This window comes from Silurus meridionalis, chromosome 2 (genome assembly GCF_014805685.1).
Source record: "Silurus meridionalis isolate SWU-2019-XX chromosome 2, ASM1480568v1, whole genome shotgun sequence".
Taxonomy (NCBI): domain Eukaryota; kingdom Metazoa; phylum Chordata; class Actinopteri; order Siluriformes; family Siluridae; genus Silurus; species Silurus meridionalis.
This window is the reverse complement of record NC_060885.1, coordinates 21,656,736-21,683,585: the sequence shown is the minus strand read 5'-3', so window position 1 is coordinate 21,683,585 and position 26,850 is coordinate 21,656,736. Positions and strand designations below refer to the sequence as shown.

Genomic DNA, 26,850 nt, shown 5'->3' with positions numbered 1-26,850 from the left:
ACAGAGGATTTTTTGTCAAGATAAATTAAGTTAAACATAAAGAACTTATACACTGACCAGGCATTATCACATTACAACATTATGACAGGTGAAGTAAATAACTCTGATTATCTATATTCATCATGCCACCTGTTAGTGGGTTGAATATATCTTGCAGCAAGTAAAGTATTTGTCCTCAAAGTTGACGAGGTAGAAGCAGGAAAAATGGGTAAGCGTAGGGATTTGAGCGACTTTGACGAGGGCAAAACTGAGGGATAAATGACTTCAGTCAGAGCTTCTCCAAAACTGCAGCTCTTGTGGGGTTTTTCTGGTCTGCAGTGGTCAGTATCTTTTAAAAGAGCTCCAAGGAAGGAACAGTGGTGAACTGGCGACAGGGTGATGGACAGCCAAGGCTCATTGATGCACGTGGGGAGCGAAGGCTGGTCCGTAGACGAGCTGCTGTAGATGAAATTGCTGAAGAGGTCAATGCTGTGAATGCTTGAAGGGTCACGACTGTTTCGGAAGAAAAAGGGTGACCAACACAATAGTAGGCAGGTGGTCATAATGTTATGGCTGATCAGTGGCTATAAAGTATTTGGATGGTGTATTTAAAATGAAATAGACGATTAGCCTTTATATTAATTTTAACAGTTACTTCATCATGCAGGTAAAATGGAGTGAGTAAAATGGATTGAGTAAAATGGAGTGCATGGTCATATTTCAAATTTTTTCTAAAATGTTTGGATATACCGTAATTTCCGGACTATAAAGTGCACCCAAATATAAGCACCCACTGAATTTTACAAAGATTTTTATTTTGAACATTAATAAGCCTGTCTATAAGCTGCAAGCCCATGACTACATTGAAACTAATGAACTTTACACAGTCTTTAAAGAAAGACAGTGTCTGTTACACGGTGTAACGGGTGAAATATGTTGTGGCTCCTTTAAGAGCAGAGCGGCATTTTGGGAATAACCTGCCGCCGCATTTTTCTGGTATTACTGCATGTGTGCAAGACCGAGGAATATGTCCTTATTATTTTCTGATGCTTAAGTTTCTTTGACTAACCCGTAACGCTGTTGCCAAGAAAAAAAAAAGGAAGAGTTTTAGAAACCTGTCTGTGCTTATATGATTTCTGTTGCAACTGGAGTTAGTGAGCTCTCCCATGACCCAGACTCAACGTGTTACAACGGCTTGTATCTAAACAGTAGCCGACCAAGAAAGTCATTGTTCACTGTCTTCCTCCTTCCTTTCACAACTATTTCTCTCGGGAGTTTTTCTTTTGGCATCGTCTTGCGTTTAAAGTTTTCTCCCGATGCCGTGCAGCTCAGAACACAGGTGAAGTGCGTTTTTTTCATGCCCGGTTGTTTTCAGCGTGACGAATAATTCGCATTTCCTGTAGACAGTCCGAGTGAGCGGCAGGTCAAATGTCAGAGGAACCTCATCCATATTTATGATGTGGTGCGGCCCGATTCAGTGGGAGCGCGATTTAATATAAAGTTTTTCATTGGTTCACCTGAACCCGTTCGGCAATTTCATTGGTCTAGTGTTATGGGGCTCAGTTTTTTGGCTTGAAGCTTGTGAAACCGGGAAAAATCCAGGAAGAATCCATAAATTAGCCACTTCGCTGTTTAAGCCGCGGGGTTCAAAGCGTGGGAAAAAAGTAGCGGCTTATAGTTCGGAAAATATGGTAGATGTGGCAATGTAGACTACTGGTTATTTTGAAATTCTCTGAGACCTTGGGAAGGGAAGGGAAGTGAATGTTCATGATTGGGTTAATTGGAAACAATTTGCTCCTTAAGAGACTGATTTTATATTGTGGCACTCCAAAGAAACTTCTTCATGGTTGATTTAATGTCTTGCATTCATTTGAAGGGTTGGAGAGAGAATAGTCGTTAGCGTAAAATGACATTTTGTGGTCCTTCTGTTCTCTGATGTCTTTGCAGATCACTGTTAAATAGCTAGTGGTTTGATGCCTAGCAGGAATAAGAGCAACTAAAATGAAAATAAGTTATGCCTAAGGGTAAGCATAAACTTATTGATTGAACAGATTGAATTTTGGATCAAATCTTTTCCCGGACGTGAACAAATTGCATTTAACCCACTGTCCTAAGAAATGAGAATTATTGTCAGGAATCTGAGAAGGAATTGTTGAACTGAAGGAATTGAATGTTTCACACAGGCGGCTAAAATAATTTTTTAATCTTTTATATTATCAGACTCTACACACTGGATTGTATGAGCTTGGGGCTACTGGTTCCTTTATCTTTATTATGCATCAATGAAATACTTGATTTACAAAATTATTTATGGAAGACCGATATTTCCAAGTGATTGAAATGATCATTAAAATACGTCATGCATCAGAGGAGAGAGCTTGCTTAATGTTTTGTAAAAATGACAGCCCTTTGTGTATATTTGCTTGAATATTTTATTAACTTCATGAAATGCTTCCTTATTTATTACAGGTTTTGTCAGGAACTCTCTTCAGGTTAGATAATTTAGTTCACAGTGCTTTTAGTCTTAAAACACATCAGGGACAGTGAGACCTTCACTGGTTTTCTTTTTACTAGTACTAGTACTAGACCTACCATGACGGTGTATTTTCAAAGCAGAAGTCCACTGTAGTCCTCTGGGAGCAGGTTTCAGAACAAAGCCGCATAGATTTTGTTAGTTGTTCTAAGTGCTATTGTTGCGACAGATGGTATTTCAGATCACCGCAGTGGTGTTGACTGTAAGTTGTCTTTTAATATAGACCATTCCAAAAATTCATGCCTGATTAGGATGGTAATGAGCTGTGTAATGTGTTGCTTGCATCTGCATTGTTTAAATGCTGGGAAAATATAACTTGCAATACAGTTTCTTTAGAATGTCAAAAGACAGAAGCTGTCAATGCAACTGACGGGACAAGGTGCAGTATTTGCATTTTAGGTCAGTTTTTTTTTGTTTTGTAGGTGAAAAAGGTGTGTGCATTGTACCAAAATGGCACAACCCTAAACTGAATTAGTCAATTTGGGGAGTTTTGTATGTTTGTGTTTTGAAATGTAGGGAATGGAAATGTGCATTCTTTGTTGATCAGGGAAATGTTGCATATATATATATATATATATATATATATATATATATATATATATATATATATATATATATATATATATATATATATATAAAATTTTTTTTTACAGGAGATATTGACAGGATTTTCATCATATACTGTTATTTTATACAATAAAGCAACAAAACTAATCAGCAGCAAAAGCATCATGGTTGAGATGAAATCTTCATGCCACAACAGATGTCATCAATTTATGATATAAATATTATCTCTTATGTCATAATTAGCAAGCAGGTGACAAGAATAAAAAATCTATTAAATACAATATGAGGAAGAAACCATGAAAGGAACCAGATTCTAAAGGGAAGCTAAACTCATCTGGGTGACACCGGATACTATGAATGATTAAAAAGTGCAGTTTTATAACCAGGAAATTCAGTAGAGTTTTCACTCAAAGTGTGGTTTGTTAAAGTTGTCAGGTGTTCACTGAGAATTGAGTACAAAACTAGTACTAAAGAATTGAGTTCATAGCAAGTCCTAAACCTTTATAGTAAAACTGTATTCAATTATAGTCCAAAGGAATTGTCATGATTTCTCAGTGGTGCCATTCACAGCAATCTTAGTTATCATTAAGCTGTTTATGTGGCGCCACCTATAGCAGTGATTTGAAGTAATGAGAGCTCCAATCAGTAGTATCAGAATGGATCAGGCAGGTCCGGAAAGCAGGAGAGGTCAGGTTCACTGGTATCTCACGAGTGTCATGTGTGGCTGAAGGGGTGTAGGGGTGGTTTGTGATGACAGCATTTAAATATCCTTGTTCACCAAAACACACTATGCCTGTAAACTTTCCTGATCTGCTGCTTAAAACACTAAGAAAGAAAACATGGCTTTGGAAGCGAAATCTCTGCTACCTGCTGTAGCCCTGACTATCACATAGTACCTACAAATAGCCTGTGATCGAAGTAGGCATGATAAAATATAAAAGACTAAAAGTTAGTTAGTAACACTTAGGCATGAGAGCATGTCAGTAGGAGTAAAAAAACTTAGAGAGGTCACCATTTAGTCATGTTAATTAAAATTCACAAAGCATGTGTTAAAATTCAACATGTGTTATAGTGAATGTGGTCCAGTACACAATCAAGTCACATTGAGTCACTAATATTACTTGTTTTTGCCTTTTTCAGTGTTTATTTGGAATAAATCAAGCATGAAACTTCAAATGCTTTTCTTCCTTTTTCATTCTAATGCTGAAAAGTTTGTGTGGGAAGTTAAACGTGCACTTAGAATATGCAAAGAACTCTGTATGTTTGAGCTAGAGTGTAATTGTGAAATTACAGGTATATGATTTGAATTAATCATGGAATTAAATATTTGTTCATGCTTAAATTAGCTATGCTGTTAAGCTAATTTATGTAATTATTAGATAAATGTGAGAAACAAAGAATGTGGTGGCCAGGTATACTAAGATACTTGGATATACCTTCTGCTGCACTTTTGGCTGTACATAGGCAGTTATTCTCTGCTAATGCATTCTAATATTTGGTCTATTCGGTCTATTAGCATTTATTGAAGTTAATGTCTAGTCATTTCCTTTAGAGAAAGTTTGATTATGTTGTAAGTGAGCTATTGTCTTCATTCGCAGTTTAGACCAAATGCTTTTTTTGGTCTGATCAAACTAATGTTGAGCCAATTGGTCTGAAGCCAATACATAATGTTTTGTACAAACCTAAAATTCTTAGCACCATAGCATAACAGGTAACACCAGTCTTGTGCCCAAGCATCGTGGTGGTAGCAACATGCTACTTTCTACCACCACCTTTTCAGCATGGCTGATTTTCAGCCGAAGGAAATGGAAAGCTTGTTGCCATTACAGCCAATATGTATGGAGACAAATATAAGCAAATTGTTGAGAAGAACCTGTTTCAGTCAACCAAACAGTTGCATTTAGTGTATGTTGAGGACAATGACCTGAAACACAGGGCAAAATTAAAAATTGCAGTCTGCCAGTGTTGAAGACACTGAAGAAAATGAAAAATTCGAAATGCTCAAAGGTGATCACCCAAATGTAATTGCCTCAGGAAGACAATTCACACCATGTCAATACTGGGGTCGATACATTTCTGGAGGCACTTTGATTATCATTTTGACATTGCTTTTTCTTTTTTCTTTTTCGCAGAGTAGCAAACCTGTACTTTTTGTTCTTGGTGTTACTGAACTGGTTTCCAGTGGTGGAGGCCTTTCAGAAGGAGATTACCATGATCCCTCTTATTGTTGTGCTCACTGTCATCGCCTTCAAAGATGCCCTAGAGGACTACAGGCGCTACTGCTACGACAAGAGGATCAACAACAATCGCACACATGTATACAATGGGTCAGTATGTGGGTAAATAAATAAAAATAAAATGGAGTTGATGATATTGCCTTAGTGCGATTTTCTTGTTCGAAAATAACAATTTATCATCCACAACTTATGTGACATGAGCACATATGGTAGTGCTTTTCCTAATGTCTGTTGCATATAATGTATTTGGTTAGGAAAGATAAACAATTTTTGCATGAGTTGTGACAGTGAAGGTAACAACAGCTTGGAGGATTATTGGTAATTTGCCTAGTCGTGTCATGCTATGTGCATTATTAGGTTTATGTTGACTGTGTTTGGCCTTACTTTCTAAATGGAAATAGCATGCTTTGACACATATTTAAGCACACATCAGTCACTTTTTTTATTTATTCCAAATCACCTCTGAATTATTTTTGTGTTTTTCTCTAATCATGGCATCAGACATTGTAGGCAAATATGCCCATGTATAACAAACTAGTCCAGTGCTAGTTTCTAAGGGAGGTCAATGTAGTTTCTAAGGGAGGTCAATGTAGACACTTGTGTCCCAATTAATCAAACAGTAGTCTTGTGCACCTTTAGACAGTATATATTACCTAATTTTAAACCAATATTTTCAACATAAAACACTAAGTATTATATACAGTGCATTGTGGTGGCGAATTAGTCCCAAGTGTGAATGCTCCTGTGTGCATGGTGTCCAAGGTGTATTCCCATCTCACCCCCAGTGTTCCTGTGACTGGTTTCAGAGCCACAATGACTAGAATATAAGACTTCTTAGAGATACAGGAAATTAATATTATATATACAATGACATTCAAGTGAATGAATGCCTTGTTTTTTTACATAATATTTTTCCTGAAATGTGTGTGTTGCCATCCTGCAGTGTGTTTTAATAATCTTTTATAGAACCAGTGTCAACAAGGTTGCCTTGATTGTAGTGTAATTAAGGTGTTGGATTTATACAAAATATGCTGTCTCTTGTTTAACAAAATATTAAGTGTTACATTACTGTTTTAGCTCTTATTTATATACTTTCAGTTGTATGTATACCCGGCAGATTACATACTATTTTCCAATTTCCCCATTACCATTATTTACAGAATGTCTTAAGCCAGGCTGGTTTATGGCTTTGCATTTGTGTATTTTAGCCTTATCATCAGGTGTGGCACTTATATCTGTCACACACGCGCTCTCTTTACAAGAATGAAGCACCACAGCGCAAGCGTTGGGAATCATATTGGAATGATCAAAAGCTGAGGGACATTTTTGCTATAGTTACATGTCCAGTGCTTATAGGCCCGGACGTACATGGCCCTGAAACTAAGATGGCAAGTTATGCAAAGTCAAAGAAGAGGAGATTGGTGGTCCCAAGATGGATTTCTGTTGAAGAAGATAAAGGTCGGCACAGGCGGTTCTGCGGGAATAAGATCAAGACCACCACGTACACATTCCTCTCGTTTATCCCTAAGAACCTGTTTGAACAGTTTCACCGCTTTGCCAACATCTATTTTATTTTTTTGGCTGCACTTAATTTTGTGCCCATCATAAACGCGTTTCAGCCCGAGATTGGAGTCATACCTGTTTTACTGGTAATGTCTGTGACTGCAGTAAAGGACCTATGGGAGGATCAACGAAGGAGAATATCTGACAGGCAGACTAACAACCTGCTGTGTAGATTGTATAACAGGTGAACTTATTACTAATACAAATATAGGAACAGCCAAGTTAGAAAAATTCTATGATTTCTTTGAGTTTTAGCTCCGTTTTTTAATGTCCAGCTACATAATAAGAATATATTGTGAAAAACAATGGAAAAGAACGCTATATTCATATTATTTTTGTTTCTGATTTTGTGTGTTTCCATTTTACAGTCGTTATAGTGTTCTGTTGTATTTCAGTTTTTTTTTTTTATTTAAGTTGGGTATCTAGCAGTACTTTAACAGTAGTTAATTTTTAAGCACTGCATGAAGCTGAAAGCAGTCTCTGTAAAAATGTGTAAAGAATGCAGCACTATGCTCTTGCCCCACATAGAGATTTAAATAATTGCTCTGTGAATGGCTTTCTGTGGTTAATACTTGGACCAGTGATGTCCTTTTAGCAAATTTCTTTTTACTTTTTTCCCTCGATCTGTTTTTTTTACGAGTTTGCTCTTGTTAAAATTAATAAATTAATAGGTGTAATGTACGCGTGTATGGACATCTATGACTGACATCACCACCACATTTCAGGGTTGCTGTAGTCTTGTTAAAAGAGACTTTATTAATTTAAGTTAATCGTTAAGCAGCACAGTCTTTACGGCACTGACGTCTTTTTCGTGTGCAGATGTCCAAGGTACAGGTGCACTAAACATGGATCAGGCAATGCTTTGTTTTTTTTTGTGTTGCTGGCTGAGAATTTAGTGCAGCATTCTTTACTGGTACACAGATGATTACAGCATGGACAGGTCCTTGTCCCATTAGAAAAATGTCAAAAAGTGTTGAATGTATTGTAATCAGTTACTAAGCTAAAAGCAGGATAAAGTAGGTTATAATTTGATGTATATACAATTATGGGTAAAAGAAGGTACAATTTTCTTTAATTCCATGTTTTTAGTAATCATGGCCTAACTCATTCATTTTTATCTTATTTTGAATTCAGATGTTTTGTTGGGGTGTTTGATGGGGTGGTTGGGATAATATGTTGTATTTGGTTTTCCCAATTAGTCTAAGGCAGGGGTCACCAACCTTTTTGAAACTGAGAGCTACTTCTTGGGTACTGATTAATGTGAAGGGTTACCAGTTTGATACACACAAGTCGAAATAACACTGTTCTGAAATAACAAATTTGCTCAATTTACCTTTAATTGTATGTTATTATTAATAATGAATAATATTCATCTATATTAAAATATAGATGACTAGATATTGTCATTTTCAAATTCATACCAATGCAAGTGTGATTTTAAAAAAAGAATAGCAAAAAAAAAAAAGATTAGATGCTGCTCACTGGTAAGTGGCGCTATGGTGAACTATTTTTTAGAAAAGGCCCGCGGGCGACTCGTGGTCTTGCGGGTGACCTGGTGCTTGCAGGCACCATGTTGGTGACCCTTGGCCAGATTTAAATCTGCATACCAAAGTCTTGTTCCATATAATTTTTAGAAGAAGGATTTTTCCCTGGCTACAATTCCATAAAAGCTTTGCTTGTTCAGTCATGAGCATACACATTTTATGTGCTTGCAGAAGCCTGTGCGTCACATAATGCAACTCTTGAAGGGTTTTCTTTAAATTCAATTAAAGTATTGAATGAGAAAATGGTCTGACCTTCTACTAAATTTAATGAGATGCCCACTTAGTGTAAGATTATAAGAACGTTTTGGAAGATTCTCTGTGAAATTGTGATTTTTAAATAGTTGGAGATGGCCTTATAACCCTTTATAGACTGATAAGCAGCAACAGTAGCCTTTTTGAGTTTGATCTCCTTTCTTTTTGGCATGATGTAGACATAAAAACGAGTTCCTTAGAACACCAAACTTCCAAAAGATCTGCTGTTAGAGTGGTAGTCACAGTTTGAGATGTTTAAATAATTTTGTTAATTTTATTATAAACACCGGACTGCTAATTAACTCTCTTTTGTAAAACAGAAAGCAAGCACATTTTTAAATGTTACTGAAGCAAAAATATTTTAATTACCTTTGATAAAATGTTGAGAGCAAACATACATAAACTGAGAAATCTTGGAGAAAATGAATCAAGCAACTCGGAGCATTCATACTTTATACCTTTATTCATACTATACTTATTCTTATACATATATTATATTAAAGTCTGTTTAATATGATATATTTTGTCACCTCAGGATATTTTTCTATTTGTTTATAGATTTATTTAATAAATTAATGAGGATCACTCATTTATTATTTGGTTGATTCTGATAAAAAAACAGAGTTCTAATGCAGGTTGGAAACTAAGTTTCCAGTGACCGTATACATGTCTATAGAAGTGCATTCCTGCAAGTTAACTATGATGGTCATATAGAGTTCATTTTTAATGCCTAGTTGTTATTTGAGCTATACAATAAATCGTTTTTTAAGCTGTTTAGCCTAGTTGAATATCAATCATGTCCTGGGATATAATAGGGAGGATTCAGGTTACTGTTTATGTATCAGAGCCTGGGTTTTAAGCTCAGCAAATGAATGACGATTTGTTTAATAGCACAGCCATTACTCATTGGGTGGTACAGAAGTATATGTTTGTGTTGAAGAGTTCATATAGGTTTGTGTATTTAGGTTCTCTATACATTATTGTAAAAGAATGCATTTCTGACTTGCCTGCTCATGCTTTAAATAGTTCTTTATCTTGCAGTAAACAGTGCTGCTACGTGGAAAGGCGCTGGGCTGACGTGTATGTGGGTGATGTGGTGCATTTGTGCTGCAATGAGATCATTCCTGCTGACATGGTGCTGCTTCACTCATCTGATCCAAATGGAGTGTGTCACATCGAGACTGCCAACTTGGATGGTGAAACCAACCTGAAACAGAGACAGGTGGTAAAACACCTGCCACAAGAAGTGAGCCATCATCCTTTGTGCCAATTGAAATATCTAAATAAATAAGCACAATATATAACACTATAACTGTGCATGTATATGTGTGCACCACGCCTCAGGGATCAGAATTTAATCCAGAAAGTTTCAGCAGTCGCATCGAGTGTGAAAACCCCAATGATGACCTAAGACGTTTTAGAGGTTACATGTAAGTGTGGCTTAATGATGAAAAATTTCATATATGTGTGCTGGACTGGGAAATCCTGTCACACATTGTTATGACTAGATACTTGCAAAAGTTCATAAAGTTGGGTTTTGCTTCCCATAATATTTGTTTTGTTATATTTGTATTTATTGTATTGTATTTATATTCTTTATTTTTATTTATGTCTGAAAAAAGGTAGGCAGGTTTGGGACAAAACAAAAGGGGCTCTGTATTTTTCTTCACTTTTTCTTTTGCATTGCCGCAGTCATATTCATTTCACACAAGCACACACTCAGCTCTGTGCTGATCAGCTGTCTTTTTTGTGACTCTAGTCTCTTCCACCTATATCCTTTTCACTGCTTGCTGAAATGCAGAACACTGGGTAAAAATCCACACAAGTGTGTGATCCTTAACACACACTTTTCCCAACTCCGCCCTTCATTCACAGAACTGCACTTGACCACTCCTTTAACTCCATGATATTTAGTGAATGTAATTCTAATCTTGTCTGGCATCAGTCTGCATATCATGGGAGGTTGTAGCTCAGTGGTTAAGGCAGTGGACCCTGGTTACAGAGTAACAGTGGCAGCTTAGTGTAACCAAGTTTAAATCCCTTTAGCAAGGCCCTGACTCTCAGTTGCTCAGTCACTCTGGATAAGGGTGTTTTCCAAATACCATAAATGTAAAAGTGTAAATATTTGATAGATTTCTAAACATTTCTGAGATGAGTGTTTTTTTAGTAATACAATTTTTTAAGTTTATTAAATAAAATTGTAAGTTTTTATACACTTTGGTGCCTGAACAGGTAATAATTGTAATTAAATTCATATATTTGCAAATTTATTACCGTATGTTTTTTTTATTATTTATTGTAAATATTACCAGGGTTTCCCAGGCTGATACACACATGTCTTTTTATTTTTGGAATTTTAATTATGTTGGCTTTATATGTTATAATGAGATCATGAATGTCTGCTTTCTTCTAACAAATTAGGTGAAGTGCTAAAGTGTACATAGGGATAAGTGGTAGCTCAGTATTTAAAATGTAGAACTTCTGATCAGAAGGTCATAGGTTCAAATCACACCACCACCACTGCAGGACCCTGAACACTTGACCTTAACCCTAAATTAACCCTTTATTGTATAACTGAGATTAATGTAAGTCACTATGTTCAAGGGCATCTTCCAAATAGTATAAAGGTACACGTAAATTGTGTTTGTGTGTTTTCAGGGAGCACCCCAATAATGTACGGATAGGATTACATAATGAAAATCTCCTGTTGAGGAGCTGTACAGTGAGGAACACTGAGACTGTGATTGGCATTGTGGTCTATGCAGGTACAGCAATAAAATAAACACAAGTCATTAAAATGGCATGACCACTTCTTTACGTACAATGGGAAACATGGATTGTTTTGACTTGATTGTTTGACTGTGCGTTGTGTGTGTGTGTGTAGGTCATGAGACGAAAGCAATGCAGAATAACAGTGGACCACGCTATAAGAGAAGTAAGCTGGAACGCAAACTCAATATAGACATAATTTGGAGTGTAGTTTTACTACTCATCATGTGCCTTACTTCTGCTGTGGGTAAGTACCAGCTCACACACACACATCTAATACTTATTTTGCATCATGTAAAACAACAGCAGCATCATCAGTGTGGTCAAATTATTCAGTGATGATACTTTTCGAAATGTACATTGTTCAAAATGTTTGATGTTGCTGTGAATTAGGCCATGGGGTGTGGCTAAGCAGCCTGAAGGATCCAATATATATACTGCCAGATGGCACACACCCGGCTCTTGCTGGCTTCTACATGTTCTGGACTATGATCATTGTTCTGCAGGTGTGTACTTGTAACATCACAACAAACACCCCTCCTCTTTTTCACCTTTTCACACCGATTGCACTTCTTTGTCTGCTTTCTTTTTCACGCACACGTTGCAGGTGTACAATCCATAGCCATATGATAGTGCTTTGAATTATGAATGATTCAATTATCCATCCATAATAAAAAATATTCAAGTCGGTGGATTTGCTCTATGGCCCTAATGTAAAAATGAGTGATTGAATGTGTGACTAAAAATGACTGGTTTTCCTTTCCAGGTTGTATCCCCACCTCATGTTATGACCAGGATAAATTAACAAGCAGTAATTTAATTAATGTCAAATAACCATCTCTAAATAGAAATAGTGTTTTTAAAAACATTGATTTTTTTTTTTTATAAAGTTAATTTCACTACATCGTAACTAATACATAATGTAAAGTCATACGTCATTGTTCCTTATTTGAAAAATTCCACTGTACAGCTTTGTTCCGCTTACATGGCTGATCTGCTCCTCATTACAGGGCTTACACAATTAAACTGGTCTCAGTTCCACACCTGCTCATCTCTCCGTGCCTTTGTGTTGCAGGTTCTCATTCCCATTTCTTTGTACGTGTCTATAGAAATAGTGAAATTAGGGCAGATCTATTTTATCCAGAATGATCTGGACATGTATGATGCCAGGCTGGATACTGGTATACAGTGCAGGGCACTGAACATCACTGAGGATCTAGGTCAGATCCAGTACTTGTTCTCAGATAAAACAGGAACCCTGACAGAAAACCGCATGCTGTTTCGTCGGTGCACAATCGCCGGCAAGGAGTACCCTCATAAAGATCATGGTGAGTTTTGCCCTCCACAATCTGATTAGACAACAAATATGTCTCTGCTGGCTAGACTACCTTAACTCCTTTTCTTCCATGATTTGTTTGTACTACAAATAAGTTGGACTAGCACTGTCCAACAATTCATTTTATTTGCACTTGAAATATGCAATATATAAATAAAAAATTATTTTAGTAGATGTCACCTTTCCTTTCACACACTGGATCAACATCTTGCTTGTGCTGCTGTAGCCTGCAGGGCCACAACATTTCAGTGTAAATGTGACATGAAGGACTTTTGAGTGACACAGTCATGTGTACACATAACAGTAGTTTGCTTGATGTTGATTAAAGTAAACATGCTGCACGGCTGCTGCATGTAAAAACAAACAGCTCGTGGTATCAGTGATTTGCCTCTAGAGGCCACTCTCATAATGACAGCAGACCAGAAGGCGGAAAAACTATCGGGATGTATTTTTGCCAATAGTTCCAGCAACAGATTATCAGTTTCAATTAATCGGCAAAACTGATAAATATGTTGAACACAGTTGCCACTAATGTAACTCCAAGAGTCAGGCGTATGTGATGAAACAAATATCCAATAATTTTTCATGTTAAATGTATTTGAGAGAACTCAAATAATCGTTTCCTGACTGGTTTGAGCAGAACGGAAGTATACAAAGGATTAAATAACCATTGGGGCGATCATTTCTGAACACACAACATCTGAACCACAAGGCAGATAGCCTACAACAGTGGTTGGTTGGTTGGTTGGTTTGGTTGGTTGGTTGATAGGTAGGATATGCACACATTATATACACATATATACATGAATGTGAAATGTTGGGCAGAACGTGAGGATATGAAGATATAAAGATACATATAAATAAAAATAGTGCAGATGTAATGAGGAGTAATATGCATATACTATGTAATATGTATATTGTATGTATAATTGTATATAGGTGCACTAAAATGCACTAAAGTGTAAACACTAGAGGTGAAAAGTTTCTAAAATGCTTAAAAAACATGTAATGGTCGTAGTAACTGAAAATAAAGCTTTTCCCTCAAATCTGAATTCTGTTCTGCATTGCACCCCTGGGATATAATTGGGTCTTCTGATAATTGTATGGATGAACAAGGGCATGTGTGTTCCTATTAAAGTGACCTGGGAGTGTATGTGTTGCTCAGTAGTGTGAATTTTGAATTGGGCCCTGAAGACTGAAACTGAATCTTAATTGATTGGCTTTAGATCACTCTCTCTCTTTGTGTGCATGCGTATGTGTGTATCCTCCAGCCCAAGCTATGGAGCTATATGAGGAGCGGGTTGCTGGCCGACCCGATCGCACACTCAGTCTCCGTTCTAGCTCCAGGAAGTCTCTCAGCTGCAACCGCAGCTCCTTATCGCTCAACATCCTCGATGCTGCTTCTGACACCCACTCGCCACATAGCACACTCCACCATCACGTACCCGGGGCTTTTAGCAGCGCAATGGTAAGTACTGCAAAACTCAAACAACTAAAATATTCAGTTTTTTTTTTTTTTTTTATTTACATGTGTGTTTGACAATGGTGGACGAAGTACACAAAACATGTTGTCGAGTAAAAGTAGAGATACACTCAGTAAAATATTACTCCAGTAAAAATGCCCCCATTAAACTTTAACTCAAATGAGTACAAAAGTATTTGCCTTCAAATGTACTTAATTATTTTAAATACTTTTATTTTCATCACATGTGATGAAAGTCTTTTATGTGAAAAGACTCTGTTACTCTCAGCACAACAATATATTAATGGAATGATATTAATGAGTCAAACACTGATTGATATTTATTACAATTATCATAAAGCCAAAAGCTTTTTTTCAACCACTTCAAGAAAATCACACAAATAAGGCCACGGGTGTTGTGGCAAGTTAGTCAGTTATATCATTTATTCCTCTCAAAATGTTCTGCTTGCTGTTGAACTGATGCTGAACTGTATGTTTGTGATAAGTAGATACCACCATGTGCCAATCAATACAAGTTCAAAACAGAGCACATGCTCCATCCTGATTGGTGGATTGCTGCCTGTCTGACCTGTAAAGTTTTTATCCGGACATAAATAAAAAGGAACGACTGATTTCTTGAGTAAAAAGTATTTTTTATATTTGACTTTAAATTGTAGTGAAGTTAAAGTAAAAGTGTCCCTGAATGGAAAATTCTTCAGTAAAGTACAGATTACTTATACATTTACTTTGTTACTGTCCACCACTGGTGTTTGATTGATATGATCTGTATTTATGTCAAATCTTTCTCAGGCATGTGCAGTCATTCCAGATGTGCAGTTGAAGGAGAAGCTGCAAGCTCTTTCGTTTCCTCCGTGTTCTGCAATCAAGTATGATACTGCAGAACTTTCTCACATCCTAGACTTCTTCCTCGCCCTGGCTGTCTGTAACACTGTGGTGGTGTCTTCCCCCAGCCAGCCACGTCACGTGGTACGATCCACACAATGCACCACACACTCTGTTATTGATTTCCTCTTGTGTTCTCTTTTAATACACCTATGGTTTTGCCATATCATTTACAGTTTTTGAGTTCTTGCTATGGTGATACTGCAGAGACCTAAAAAGCAAATTCATATGCTTTTTTATATATTTTTTTTTATTTAATTTTTTTAGCTAATGCATTTATAACTTTTTATTTTAAACTAGCTCACAATGCTCAAGCATTCAATGTGTAACGTTCAAAACAAAATCTGATTTTATTTTATTTTTTTACCATTTTTCATGTGATATTTTTACCTTTGTATCTTCTAAGCTTTTTAGTTGTAACACACGTTCATTTAAATAGATGTCATGACTTTTAGCACTCACTGAAATGAACTAAATGTTGTTTGACCGATGGATATTAATGCAAGTATGAATCTAAAACACACCTCTCTTATGAATAAATCACTTCTACATATTGCCCTGTTGTTTTTTTTTTTTTTTATGCAGATTACTTCCAGATTTTAAAAGAGGTTGACTAGCAGTATCAGTGTTCACTAGCAGTGTTTTCAGTTATTCCAGTTATTGTATATATTATAATATGTATTGTGAATCTCTGCTTGTGTGATTTCTTCAGGTGAAGACACCAGTGGCCCGCTCTCCTTTGCGCTCTCTAGAGGAAATGAAGACTCTTCTGCAGAAACTCAGCCTCCCGCGCTTCTCAATGTCCCCCATCGAGAACTCGGACAGCCCTCCTGGCTACACCCGGAGGTTATTTTCTAGGGGTCGTCACAATAACACTTCTCCTACACACGCTCCTTCACACACTCCATCACCCAGCCCTGCTGTCACACCTCAACAGCAGCACCACATAGAGGAGCTTGAAAAAGACTACGATGAAGATGATAAAGAAGAGCGTAGCGATGATAAAGAGGATGAGGAGGAGTTGTTATATGAGGCAGAGAGCCCAGATGAGGCTGCACTGGTTCAGGCCGCAAAGGCATACGGCTGTACACTGCTGGGCAGGTCCCCAGAACAGCTGCTGGTTGCCCTGCCAGGCACTGAGCCACTCACTGTCCCGCTGCTTCACCTACTGCCCTTCCATTCCGCCCGTAAGACAATGTCAGTAGTGGTACGTCATCCACTCACCAGCCAGGTGATGGTCTACACCAAAGGAGCTGACAATGTCATTATGGAAATGTCTGGTACATCAGGTGTGTGAAATATTTTTTTTTTCTGTCACAGTACCCACAGAGTCTTTCTGAGATAAATATGAATTGTATAGAGATTTCCACTCAGTGTGGTAGCTGCATTAGAGGAAGTCACACCCTTCAATAAATAGAGCTTGGTGAAGATTACGGTGCAGGTGCAGATATAAGACACAGCTGTCTTTCAGCCTGATTTTTGACTATTGTTATGCAAGTTGCTTTACCAGAAACTTTACTATTTAATTTTCTGTTTATATCACTATTTCTCACAAATGTTAATCACTCTTAACAGGATTAAAATAATATATAAAGTACATAACAAATTGGCTACATGAAGAGCAGCCATTTTAGACTGGTAAAGCCTATTTTCTGATAGTCTCCCTGGACTATGATGTTTGCGGATGATATTGTGATTTGTTGTGAGAGTAGGGAGCAGGTTGAGAAGAGCCTGGAGAGGTGGAGATATGCACTGGAGAGAAGGGGAATGAAACTCAGTAGGAGTAAGACAGAGTACATGTGTGTGAATGAGAGGGAGGGCAGTGGAGTGATGCGGTTGCAGGGAGAAGAGCTTCAGAAGGTGGAGGAATTCAGGTACCTGGGTTCAACAGTGCAAAGTAATGGAGAGTGTGTTAGAGAAGTGAAGAAAAGAGTGCAGGCAGGGTGGAGTGGGTGGAGAAGAGTGACAGGCGTGATTTGTGATAGTAGGGTATCTGCAAAATTGAAAGGAAAGTTTATAGGACTGTGGTGAGACCTGCGATGTTGTATGGTTTAGAGACAGTGGCATTGAGTAAAAGACAGGAGGTGGAGCTGGAGGTAGCAGAGCTAAAGATGTTGAGGTTTTCGTTGGGAGTGACGAGGATGGATAAGATTAGAAATGAGTTTATTAGAGGGACAGCGCATGTAGGATGTTTTGGTGACAAGGTGAGGGAGGCGAGATTGAGATGGTTTGGACATGTGCAGAGGAGGGACATAAATTATATTGGTAGAAGAATGCTGAGGATGGAGCCACCAGGTAGGAGGAAAAGAGGAAGGCCAAAAAGGAGGTTCATGGATGTGGTGAGGGAAGACATGCAGGTAGTTGGTGTAAAAGAGGCAGATGTAGAGGACAGGGTGGTGTGGAGACGGATGATCCGCTGTGGCGACCCCTAATGGGAGCAGCCGAAAGAAGAAGAAGAAGAAGAAGAAGAAAGCCTATTTTCTGATGTTTTTGTATGAATATTTATTGATAAATCACTAATAGTAAAAAAATTAATAAATAGACTGGTGTTGTCAAGCCTATGCTTCATCAAAACCTCAACTTATCCACTTCAGGTTTATGTTTGTCCTTATTCTATTAAATAGTTGCTTGAGCTTTCATAACTGGACATGACCTCTCAAGAGAGCAGCAAGTGTTATTTGTTTACTTAGAAGTTGGGTAAAGTAACATCAGTCTTCAACAATCGTTAGTTATTCATCAGTGAACATCATGATCAAATCAGAGAATTATTGCCTGAATCATTGAATTCACTGGTAAAACTGATGACTTGTTTTACTCCAACAAGGCTTTTTTGTATAATGCATAATATTAAATACATATAAACATTACTAAAAGATAATACAGTAATCTAGGAATTAGGAAGGATGTGACATTGTGTTTGAAAGATGTGCATTTTACAGATCATGGTGATGGTTCTAGAGAAATCATTAAGCGAACACAGCGACACCTAGATAACTATGCAAAGGACGGCCTGAGGACACTCTGTGTTGCCAAAAGAGTACGTCTACTATTTTTCCCACTTCCTGTCTTCAAACTGCTAGCATACTACGTAAAAATAGGAAATGAGATTTGGTGTTTTGTCATGGCTCAATTGTGAAAAAATGGTTATTTGAAAGTATATTCCTTTTTTTTTGTTTTGTTCCCTGTTGTCAGTAATATAGAAGTTTTGCTGTTTGCAGGTCCTGCAGGAGGCGGAGTACAAGGCCTGGCTTACTGAACATGCTTTTGCTGAAACCAGTATCGAAAACAGGGAAGAACTACTTTTAGAATCTGCTCAAAGACTGGAAACTAACCTTACATTATTAGGTGAGACACTGATGTGATGGAAACTCATTCACAAAAGAGGACTAAAACAAGGGACTTTTAAAAGGGACTTTTTAAAATGTGTTTTCATCCTTTTATGATTAAACTTGTATAATAAATGTTTGTTTGTTTGTTTTTTTTTTTTTTTTTTTTTACACTGTTCAGCTACTTTTAATACTTTTTGTAAAAAAAAAAAATGTAAGGCCACCTTATAAAATATGAAAAGTTTTTAAACGTTGTTGTGCAGTAAAATAGAAAAAAGAACCTAATTATGTGGTCCAACATCCAACTAATTAAGTAAACGAGACTAATTGATGAAATTAATCTAATTCCAAAAGAACTAATAGTAATGGATTACGGAGAGTACAAACTCAAAGAGCAGGCTGTTGAGTGCTAAAGTGCAAAGCATGTACAGTATATGTCTTACCCTCTTTTGTAACACTCATTACAGAGGTTGGAAACTGCCTCTGGAAGCAACATCAGCACACGCATTGTGCTTAAGGACCTTAATGAAAGGTTTCCATGACCAAGCAGCAGCACATAGACCTTATATTATAATGTGCAAAGCCCAGAGTGAAGTGCTTTAAGAAGCAAAAGATCTGTGAACTCTTGTGTTTTTTGTTTGTTCTTTTGATTGATGAATCACATTTTAACTAAGACAGTCTGATGGATGAAGGATGCCAAAAAAAACACTACCAAAAAGAATGCATAGTGCTAACATAGAAAATAAATGATGAAAGAGGAATAATTGTCTAAAATTAAGTTTCAGAAATTGGCCCCTTAGTTCTACTGACATTACTGCACACGGTTTTAGAGTGAGCACAAGGCTTTCATAGATAGGATGGACAGGTGTCCACATACTTTTGGCCATACAGTGTATCAAATTATACTTTAGAATTATATTATAATTAAAATGGCTGTTATTTCTTCAAATCATTTTACTCTCATTTACCCCATTTTAACCAAACTTTTCTGTCTTCAGGGGCGACTGGTATAGTGGACCGATTACAGGAGGATGTCCCAGAGACCATTGAAGCTTTACAGAAAGCAGGGATTAAAGTATGGGTCCTTACAGGGGACAAACAGGAGACAGCCATTAACATTGCATGTGCCTGTAAACTCTTACGAACGACTGACCAGTTGCTCACTGCTAACTGTGACAGCAAGGTGAGCCATTCTTTAGCTCGCTTAAATATTCAGAGCAGACATATTGTTCAGGGTATTAAGTTTACTGTATGAACATAACTGTAGCGTAATTCTCTTGTGTATTCATGTGCTCTCTGGTAGGAAGCATGTGAAGCTCGGCTTTTAGAACTACAGCAGGAGATCAGAATCGCCAAAGACAGTTGTTTGTCGAACTTTGATTCGGACCCGGATGATGCTGGCATCACCGGCTTTACACTAGTGATTGATGGCCGAACATTAGACTTTGCCCTACAGAAGGAGTTACAGAAAGTATTTTTGGATGTTACGGTCAGCTGTCGATCGGTCATATGCTGCAGATCTACTCCCCTGCAAAAGAGTCAAGTTGTTCGACTTGTTGGTGACTCGCTCGGGGTCATGACCCTTGCTATAGGTCAGTATGTGATTAAGGAAGTGTTAATGTAATTGCTCTGACTGTCTGTGTGCAACCTGGATCATGTTTAGAAACCACACTACAATATTTATAATCCATCTTCATAATCATTTAATGATCAAACTGAAGTGCACTTTTTGGCCAAAGATTTTAGACCTTCCCACCCATATGTGTCCATTCCCCCAAACTGTTTTAAGTTTGAAAAACAATTGTAAAAGATGTTTTTGTATTCAGTAGCATTATGGTTTCCATTAAAGGTTATTATAACAGCAACGTGGGGACTAAATCTAGAAACACACATGGATGATTAATTACCTTCAGCTATATAGTGTTTTTGCAATGTTTTTTATACAAATCTTTATAAAAATAAACAATACAGTGTACAATATTATATATTCTTTTATTTTTATCTTTTACCTAATAAAATTGTGTGTTGTATGCATGCATAATATGTTTAATTGTGTGTCTGTGTATTTGGGATATTCAGGGGATGGAGCAAATGATGTCAGTATGATTCAGGTGGCAGATGTCGGTATCGGCATCTCAGGGCAGGAAGGCATGCAGGTACGTTTGATCACGCCCCCCATTCTTTATCATTTTTATCGATTCAGTCCTATCATCAAGTTACTGCAGTGTCAGATTTCAGCATTGACCTCAGTTTAGAATACAACCTCTGGAGATTTGATGCACTGATGCACACTACTATGCTTGTCGGTAATGGATACCGTTTCCCTCTCAGGTCCAAACTTATAAATCCTTTATTTATGAGCTCATCAGACTGCTCACTGGACAGTTTATGAATCACTAATAGAAATGAAATGTGTTGGAAAATCTTAAGTAGTAAGAAGCACTGGTACTTTGTTTAAGGCTGTTCTTATCTATTCATTTGTTAAAACATTAGCACTGGCTTCCGGCCCTGATGTGAGTTAGGAATTATTTTAAATTCCAGTTGCACATAAATCTAAAAAATAACCAAATGTATAAATGGAAAGAAGATAAAATGTTGGGGGGGGTGTGTAAGTTACTGTTACGTTTTTATGTAAAATGTTCCACTCAATAACGTAATCAGAATATGGCCAGTTTGCTTTCTTTATGCAGATTTATGCACTTTGCCATTCTTTGTGAAAGTTTAATTGTACACCAAAGTCAAATTATGTATTAAGCACTAGGTGTTAAAAAAAAATCAAATATTCAAGAGTGCATAAAACATTTTTGTACCTTTTCATATATGTTTTTAAACGTGTAAATAATCAGACATTATGTGCTTGTTTTCTTTTGTGTCTCAAGGCTGTGATGTCCAGTGATTTTGCCATCTCCAGATTTAAACATCTTAGAAAACTCCTGCTGGTTCATGGGCACTGGTGCTACACAAGACTAGCGAACATGATCTTGTACTTCTTTTACAAGAACGTGGTGAGGCTCGAATAATTCACATGTACACATGATATTACAAAGCGAATTACTTTTAAATTCCGTTCATTCAATTCTGTACTTTCTATTTCTAGATGTATGTAAATCTGCTGTTCTGGTTCCAGTTCTTCTGTGGTTTCTCAGGAAGCACTATGAGTAACTCTTGGGTGCTCATCTTTTTTAACCTGCTGTTTACATCAGTTCCACCACTGGTGTATGGTGTGCTGGATAAAGACGTGTCCGTTGGCACGCTTCTGTCCTTTCCACAGCTCTACAAAGCTGGACAGAACTCTGAGGTGGGACAGTTCTCTGGTGGACATCTGTTTACACACTGTATGGTGATTGAATGTTTTTGAAGGATGAACATGTTGAGATTATTTTAATGCCTATTAGTTCTCATATACAATGTTTTTTAATATGCAATTATTCAAATAATTTTCATGCACTTTTTTATACTTACAGGCGTACCTTCCCTCCACTTTCTGGCTGAACCTGCTGGATGCTTTTTACCAGAGCATAGTCTGCTTCTTTATTCCATACTGTGTGAGTTCATCTTGAGGTTTACTGCATTGTCTTCATACACCGATCAGGCATAACTTTATGACCGCCTGCCTAATATTGTGCTGGTCCCCCCTTTTCCTGTCAAAACAGTCGTGACCCATCAAGCATTAACAGCATTAACTTCTTCAGCAATTTGAGCTACAGAAGCTTGTATGTTGGATCGGACCACACGGACCAGCCTTCGCTCCCAAAGTGCATTAATGATCCTTGGTCGCCCATGACCCTTTCGCCGGTTCACCACTGTTCCTTCCCTGGACCACTTTTGATAGAGACTGACCACTGCAGACCGGGGAAAACCCCACAAGAGCTGCAGTTTTGGAGACGCACTGACCCAGTCATCTAGTCATCACAATTTGACCCTCGTTAAACTCGCTTCATTTTGCTTGCCAATTGTTCCCCATTTTCCCACTTACAGGTGCTATGATGTGGAGATAATCAGTGTTATTCACTTTATCCATCATAATGTTATAACGTTATAATGTCATAATGTTATGCCTGATCTGTGTTTATAATTTTGTATCAATATGGCCCTGATCATGTGCGGAGTGTTGGCATCACACCCCATATGTTTTTGATGATTATCTCATTCCTGAATTAATCCCATTAGCTGTTTTGATAAGTTTCAATCTTCTGGGAAGGCTCTGGGCATTTTCCATATTTAGCCATAAGAACATTAGTGAGGTAAGGCATTAATATCAGGTGAGGAGACCTGGAGTCAGCATTCCATTTCAAGCCAAGGTGTTTATTGGGGATGGTTTGAGTTCCTCCTCTCCAACCTTGACAAACCATGTTTGGTCATGGATCTTTGTGCACAGGGGCATTGCCAGCATGTTTGGTCTCCTTATTTACAGTGGGAGGAAACTGTATAGATATATAGCACACAAAGACCTCCTACACAATGGTGTGTTTATCATTTGGATGCTCAGGTGTCTACAAAACTTTTACCCCTTTTGGGTATGTTGTAATATTTCTGTAATATTCCTTCAAACCTAAAGGTTTTACTGTTTATTTGGTGTTTTTGTTTACTTGGTTCCTAGCAACAGATGGCTATGACATCATTGGGTGTAAACACTTTGTTGTTGCACTACAAAAATTAGCTGAGATGTAATAAACCTGGAACTAAAAGTATATTTTTCCCTCACAGGAATAGTTAGAGAAGCAGAAATGTTTAAGGTAAATTATTTGCAGTGGTGTGGTAGCATGTTGGGGTCAGCAGACCATTCAATTTATATGAATTCTATACCAACACATCATGCCACATCTTACAAAGATAAGGTGGTACCACTGGTTACAAATTTCATTGATTGGTGGATTTTGTTTTTGTTTTGTTCTTCTGCCTTTTGAACTATAAAACCTGGTTTGGTAAAATACTATTCCAGAGATAAGAACCTCAAAAAAGTCATTAAAAATACAATTGAACAGATATGCCACAGTGTACTAATGTTTTTGGCTGAAACTCAAATGGTGGATTGTGAGGACACATGAGCACCTTAAAAACTGTGACGTAAAAGGAAGCTTTGGCTACAGTCTGCTACACTTTTGATGCTTTTTGAATCATGCAGAAGTGATTTCAGTCAAAAAAACACTAATCAGGAATTGTCAGTGATACTTGGGTTTGATCAATTGATGGTCTGCACTGCATCCACAAGCTCTACTTTTGTCGCAGCTTGACTTACATACTGGAGCAAAAGATTTAACCATATTCAGGAGGAGGAGGTGTATTTTTGGCAATGCAGGATGAGAAAAGATGTGTTGCACTTTCTGGTGGTAAGATACCAGTTGTGACTGACTGATGAATGTTTTCTCATCAATTTGTTTTCACGTTTTTGTCATGCCACATGATATTAATGTTTTGGGTTTTTTTGTATATGTTTTGTGTGTCTTTCAGACGTACACAGGTTCAGACATTGACCTGTTCTCTTTCGGTTCTCCCATCAATGGTTCAGCTCTTCTTATCATCCTTCTGCATCAGGTTATAGAGAGCCATACACTGGTAAGTCACTGAAAAACATCGTACAGTGGTGTATCATCTATATGCATTCCTCCTTTACATAGTGACTATGTAAAGTAGTGAAAATGTAACCAATAAGTATTCAATGATCATCTTTGTTATGTACTGTAATTATGCTCAATTTAGCTATATGTAGTTGGTTTGTAGACAGGATTATTGTCACTATTATACAAAGATCCATCTGCTGATGCTTCCATTAGTCTTCACCCATACATAATTAGTGCAGACTAACCATAAATCTAAAGTAGACCTTATAGCATTGCTAAATAATACAGGGCATGATGTAATGATTACCATAAAATTACATTAAGATTAATATTATATAATGTGGTAAAAACCTCAGAGGCCCAGATAATCTGTCTCTAAATATTACATTATGTATGATGTATATATGATGTGAAATATAATGTATTATGATTGTGAAGACCAAATTCTGTTTGCCTGAGAATTTCTGTATGTGTTTTGTGGGGTTTTTGTGTACATTTATTTATTTATCTTTTCTCTTTGCCTCTTGTTAATGCTGCTTTGCCGTGTGATCCGCAGACGTGGCTCCATGCAGTGGTGTTACTGGGCAGTGCCATGTTCTATTATGTGTTTGTGCTAATGTTCAGTGTCACATGCGCGACATGTAACTCTCCCACAAACCTATATGGCATTGAGACCAGATTGATGTCTGAGCCACTGTATTACTGTGTGTGTGGACTCAGTACTGCTGTAGCACTGCTACCCAGGTATATACACACACACATTTATACATACATAGATACACTTACAAATAACTTCAGAACAGTCTATCTGCTGCTTATTCAGTTTTTCTGATTCTCTCTCTGTGTATTTTTTTTTTCTCTCTCACAGAATATTGTGTCGAGCCCTCTCTAACTCTCTCTGTCCATCTGACTTGGTAAAGGCCCAGAAACTAGGCAAGTCTTCCACAGGGCAGTATTGGGGCAATAAGCATCACTGGAAAGAAAACGGATCTGCCAAAGAAAATTTGAACTCCAGGCTTTTCCCTCAGACTCTTAGTGTAAATGCAGACATGCCCCACTTTGTCAACTGCACTTCAGAGGCTGGTCCTGTACCCTCCTGATTCATGAGCAAAAGCTGCCTTAATACTGATGAATTGTCCACATTGTCACATCTCCAGTTTTCCACAATACTATGAATACTATGAAAATGTCCATAATTATTGTACTTTCACAGTTGGTGCTCAGTTTTAGTGCATTCTACTATATAAAAAGTCACTGAATTCTAAAATGCTGAACAAACAGCTACTTGTCGGAGAACTGACTGAAAGCGGCTGTGAGAACTGAGAGTCTGCTCAGTTGTAGAGAAGACTGGCTGCCACGCTTGCTCTAAGTGAAAAATGTTGTGTATCACTGATTTAAATGAAAACTACAGAGAAACTAAGGTTGTAGCCTACATGCTACATCACCCAAAGGAAACAGTTCCAACCTGATTTCACCATTGGTGGAAAATGCCCATGTAATTATGTGATTACTGGCAACACGAACAAGAACTGACAAATTTGTCACGATTGATGTTTACAATTTTAATTACAGCATTGTTTAGATGGGGTAGAAATTCTGATCTAATAATAATGAATCAAATTCTGGTAGACATTCGATAGTATGAGTTAGTACACCAACACAATCAGGAAAAGCTGAGTTTTCTTGTTTTAATTCTGTTTAATACTACACATTACAGTGATGTAATTACAGAAGGTACCAAATTACCAAAGGACACTCGTCAACATGGAGATCATGGATAACCCATGGACCTTCATACAAGCAACATTATAATTTTATTGGCTTTTGGAGTATTATTTATAGGGATTTGAGTATGGGGACTTAAGAATTGTTTGTAAATTCAAGTCGTTACAAGTGACTACTACTAAGTGAAGTTTACTGGTGACTTTACAAAATGAACAAATTAATATAATGTGAAATAAGTTAACCGGGATATGCCTTTCGATTTAAATGTTTACAGAAATGTTAACATTTGTTAGTGCACCTAGAAAATATCTGGGTCAGGAAATGTCAGCATACTATAAATCGTTTGTTAATTTGTTACATGGTTGGTTTGTATATTGCAGCCTTATGCAGTACCAGTATTGTGATATTTTAATCAGTTAACATTCATGTTCAAATGCTTTAATAAGTGTAAAACATTCTGTTGAGTGGATTGTACCCGTATGGATTGTTTTTTGTAGTCAGTACTAATGTCTCATGCACTTCGTTATACTGGCTTTGGAAAGGATTTTATGAAATTGAGATAAATGTCTTTGCTTTGAATGATGTTTCTCTGTGATTGTCATTGAATGACCATGTGATTTTGTGGCTGACATACCTGTTGAAAAGTTGTTACATTTTTCTTTCCATCTGTACTTTTGTGAGTTGATATATTTTTGAAAGTGTTTCTTATCTGAGAAAAAATAAATAAATAGAATTGACATTCTTGCGTTTTTTTCTTTGTACATTGTATTTAAGGCCTATCACTATAGATTATTTCATTGTATAAAGACATTTAACATTATTATTTTTTTTGTACCTTTTACAATCTTTTTTAAGCTTTCTAATATAAATTATATGGCCAAAGGTTTTTAGACAGCTGACCATAACACCCATATTCGCTTACTGATCATATAATTATGTCAGTTTTTCTAAAAAGGCTTTTCAATTGATTTTGTGCTGGTTGTGAGAATGTGCCTATTTAAACATAAGAGCATGAGTGAGGCCAGGCACTGTTTGGTTTTTAATGAGGAGGCCTGGCTTACAGTACGCATTCCAGTTCATCACAAAGGTATTT

The 26,850-nt window shown here is 37.2% G+C and overlaps 1 protein-coding gene across 4 annotated transcripts in view; it reads left to right on the top strand.

The window, feature by feature from the left end:
* The window catches only part of atp10d (ATPase phospholipid transporting 10D), a 29,237-nt gene extending 2,743 nt beyond the window's left edge, over window positions 1–26,494 (top strand). For 3 of the 4 annotated variants that reach the window (XM_046868822.1, XM_046868830.1, XM_046868839.1), the window contains exons 3-23: window positions 5,212–5,406; window positions 9,717–9,921; window positions 10,020–10,105; window positions 11,334–11,440; window positions 11,560–11,691; window positions 11,838–11,950; window positions 12,520–12,772; window positions 14,052–14,248; window positions 15,053–15,229; window positions 15,858–16,434; window positions 18,085–18,182; window positions 18,364–18,490; window positions 19,470–19,654; window positions 19,775–20,063; window positions 20,551–20,627; window positions 21,351–21,476; window positions 21,569–21,769; window positions 21,936–22,016; window positions 23,923–24,027; window positions 24,589–24,776; window positions 24,901–26,494. In XM_046868822.1, coding sequence (XP_046724778.1) covers window positions 5,212–5,406; window positions 9,717–9,921; window positions 10,020–10,105; window positions 11,334–11,440; window positions 11,560–11,691; window positions 11,838–11,950; window positions 12,520–12,772; window positions 14,052–14,248; window positions 15,053–15,229; window positions 15,858–16,434; window positions 18,085–18,182; window positions 18,364–18,490; window positions 19,470–19,654; window positions 19,775–20,063; window positions 20,551–20,627; window positions 21,351–21,476; window positions 21,569–21,769; window positions 21,936–22,016; window positions 23,923–24,027; window positions 24,589–24,776; window positions 24,901–25,132 — 3,751 coding nt within the window. In that variant the 3' untranslated portion in view covers window positions 25,133–26,494. Of the gene's footprint in view, window positions 1–5,211; window positions 5,407–6,524; window positions 7,064–9,716; window positions 9,922–10,019; window positions 10,106–11,333; window positions 11,441–11,559; window positions 11,692–11,837; window positions 11,951–12,519; window positions 12,773–14,051; window positions 14,249–15,052; window positions 15,230–15,857; window positions 16,435–18,084; window positions 18,183–18,363; window positions 18,491–19,469; window positions 19,655–19,774; window positions 20,064–20,550; window positions 20,628–21,350; window positions 21,477–21,568; window positions 21,770–21,935; window positions 22,017–23,922; window positions 24,028–24,588; window positions 24,777–24,900 lie in introns of those variants that run through there. The other variant, XM_046868846.1, reaches the window with a different exon arrangement.
* The last annotated feature ends 356 nt before the right edge of the window (window positions 26,495–26,850 follow it).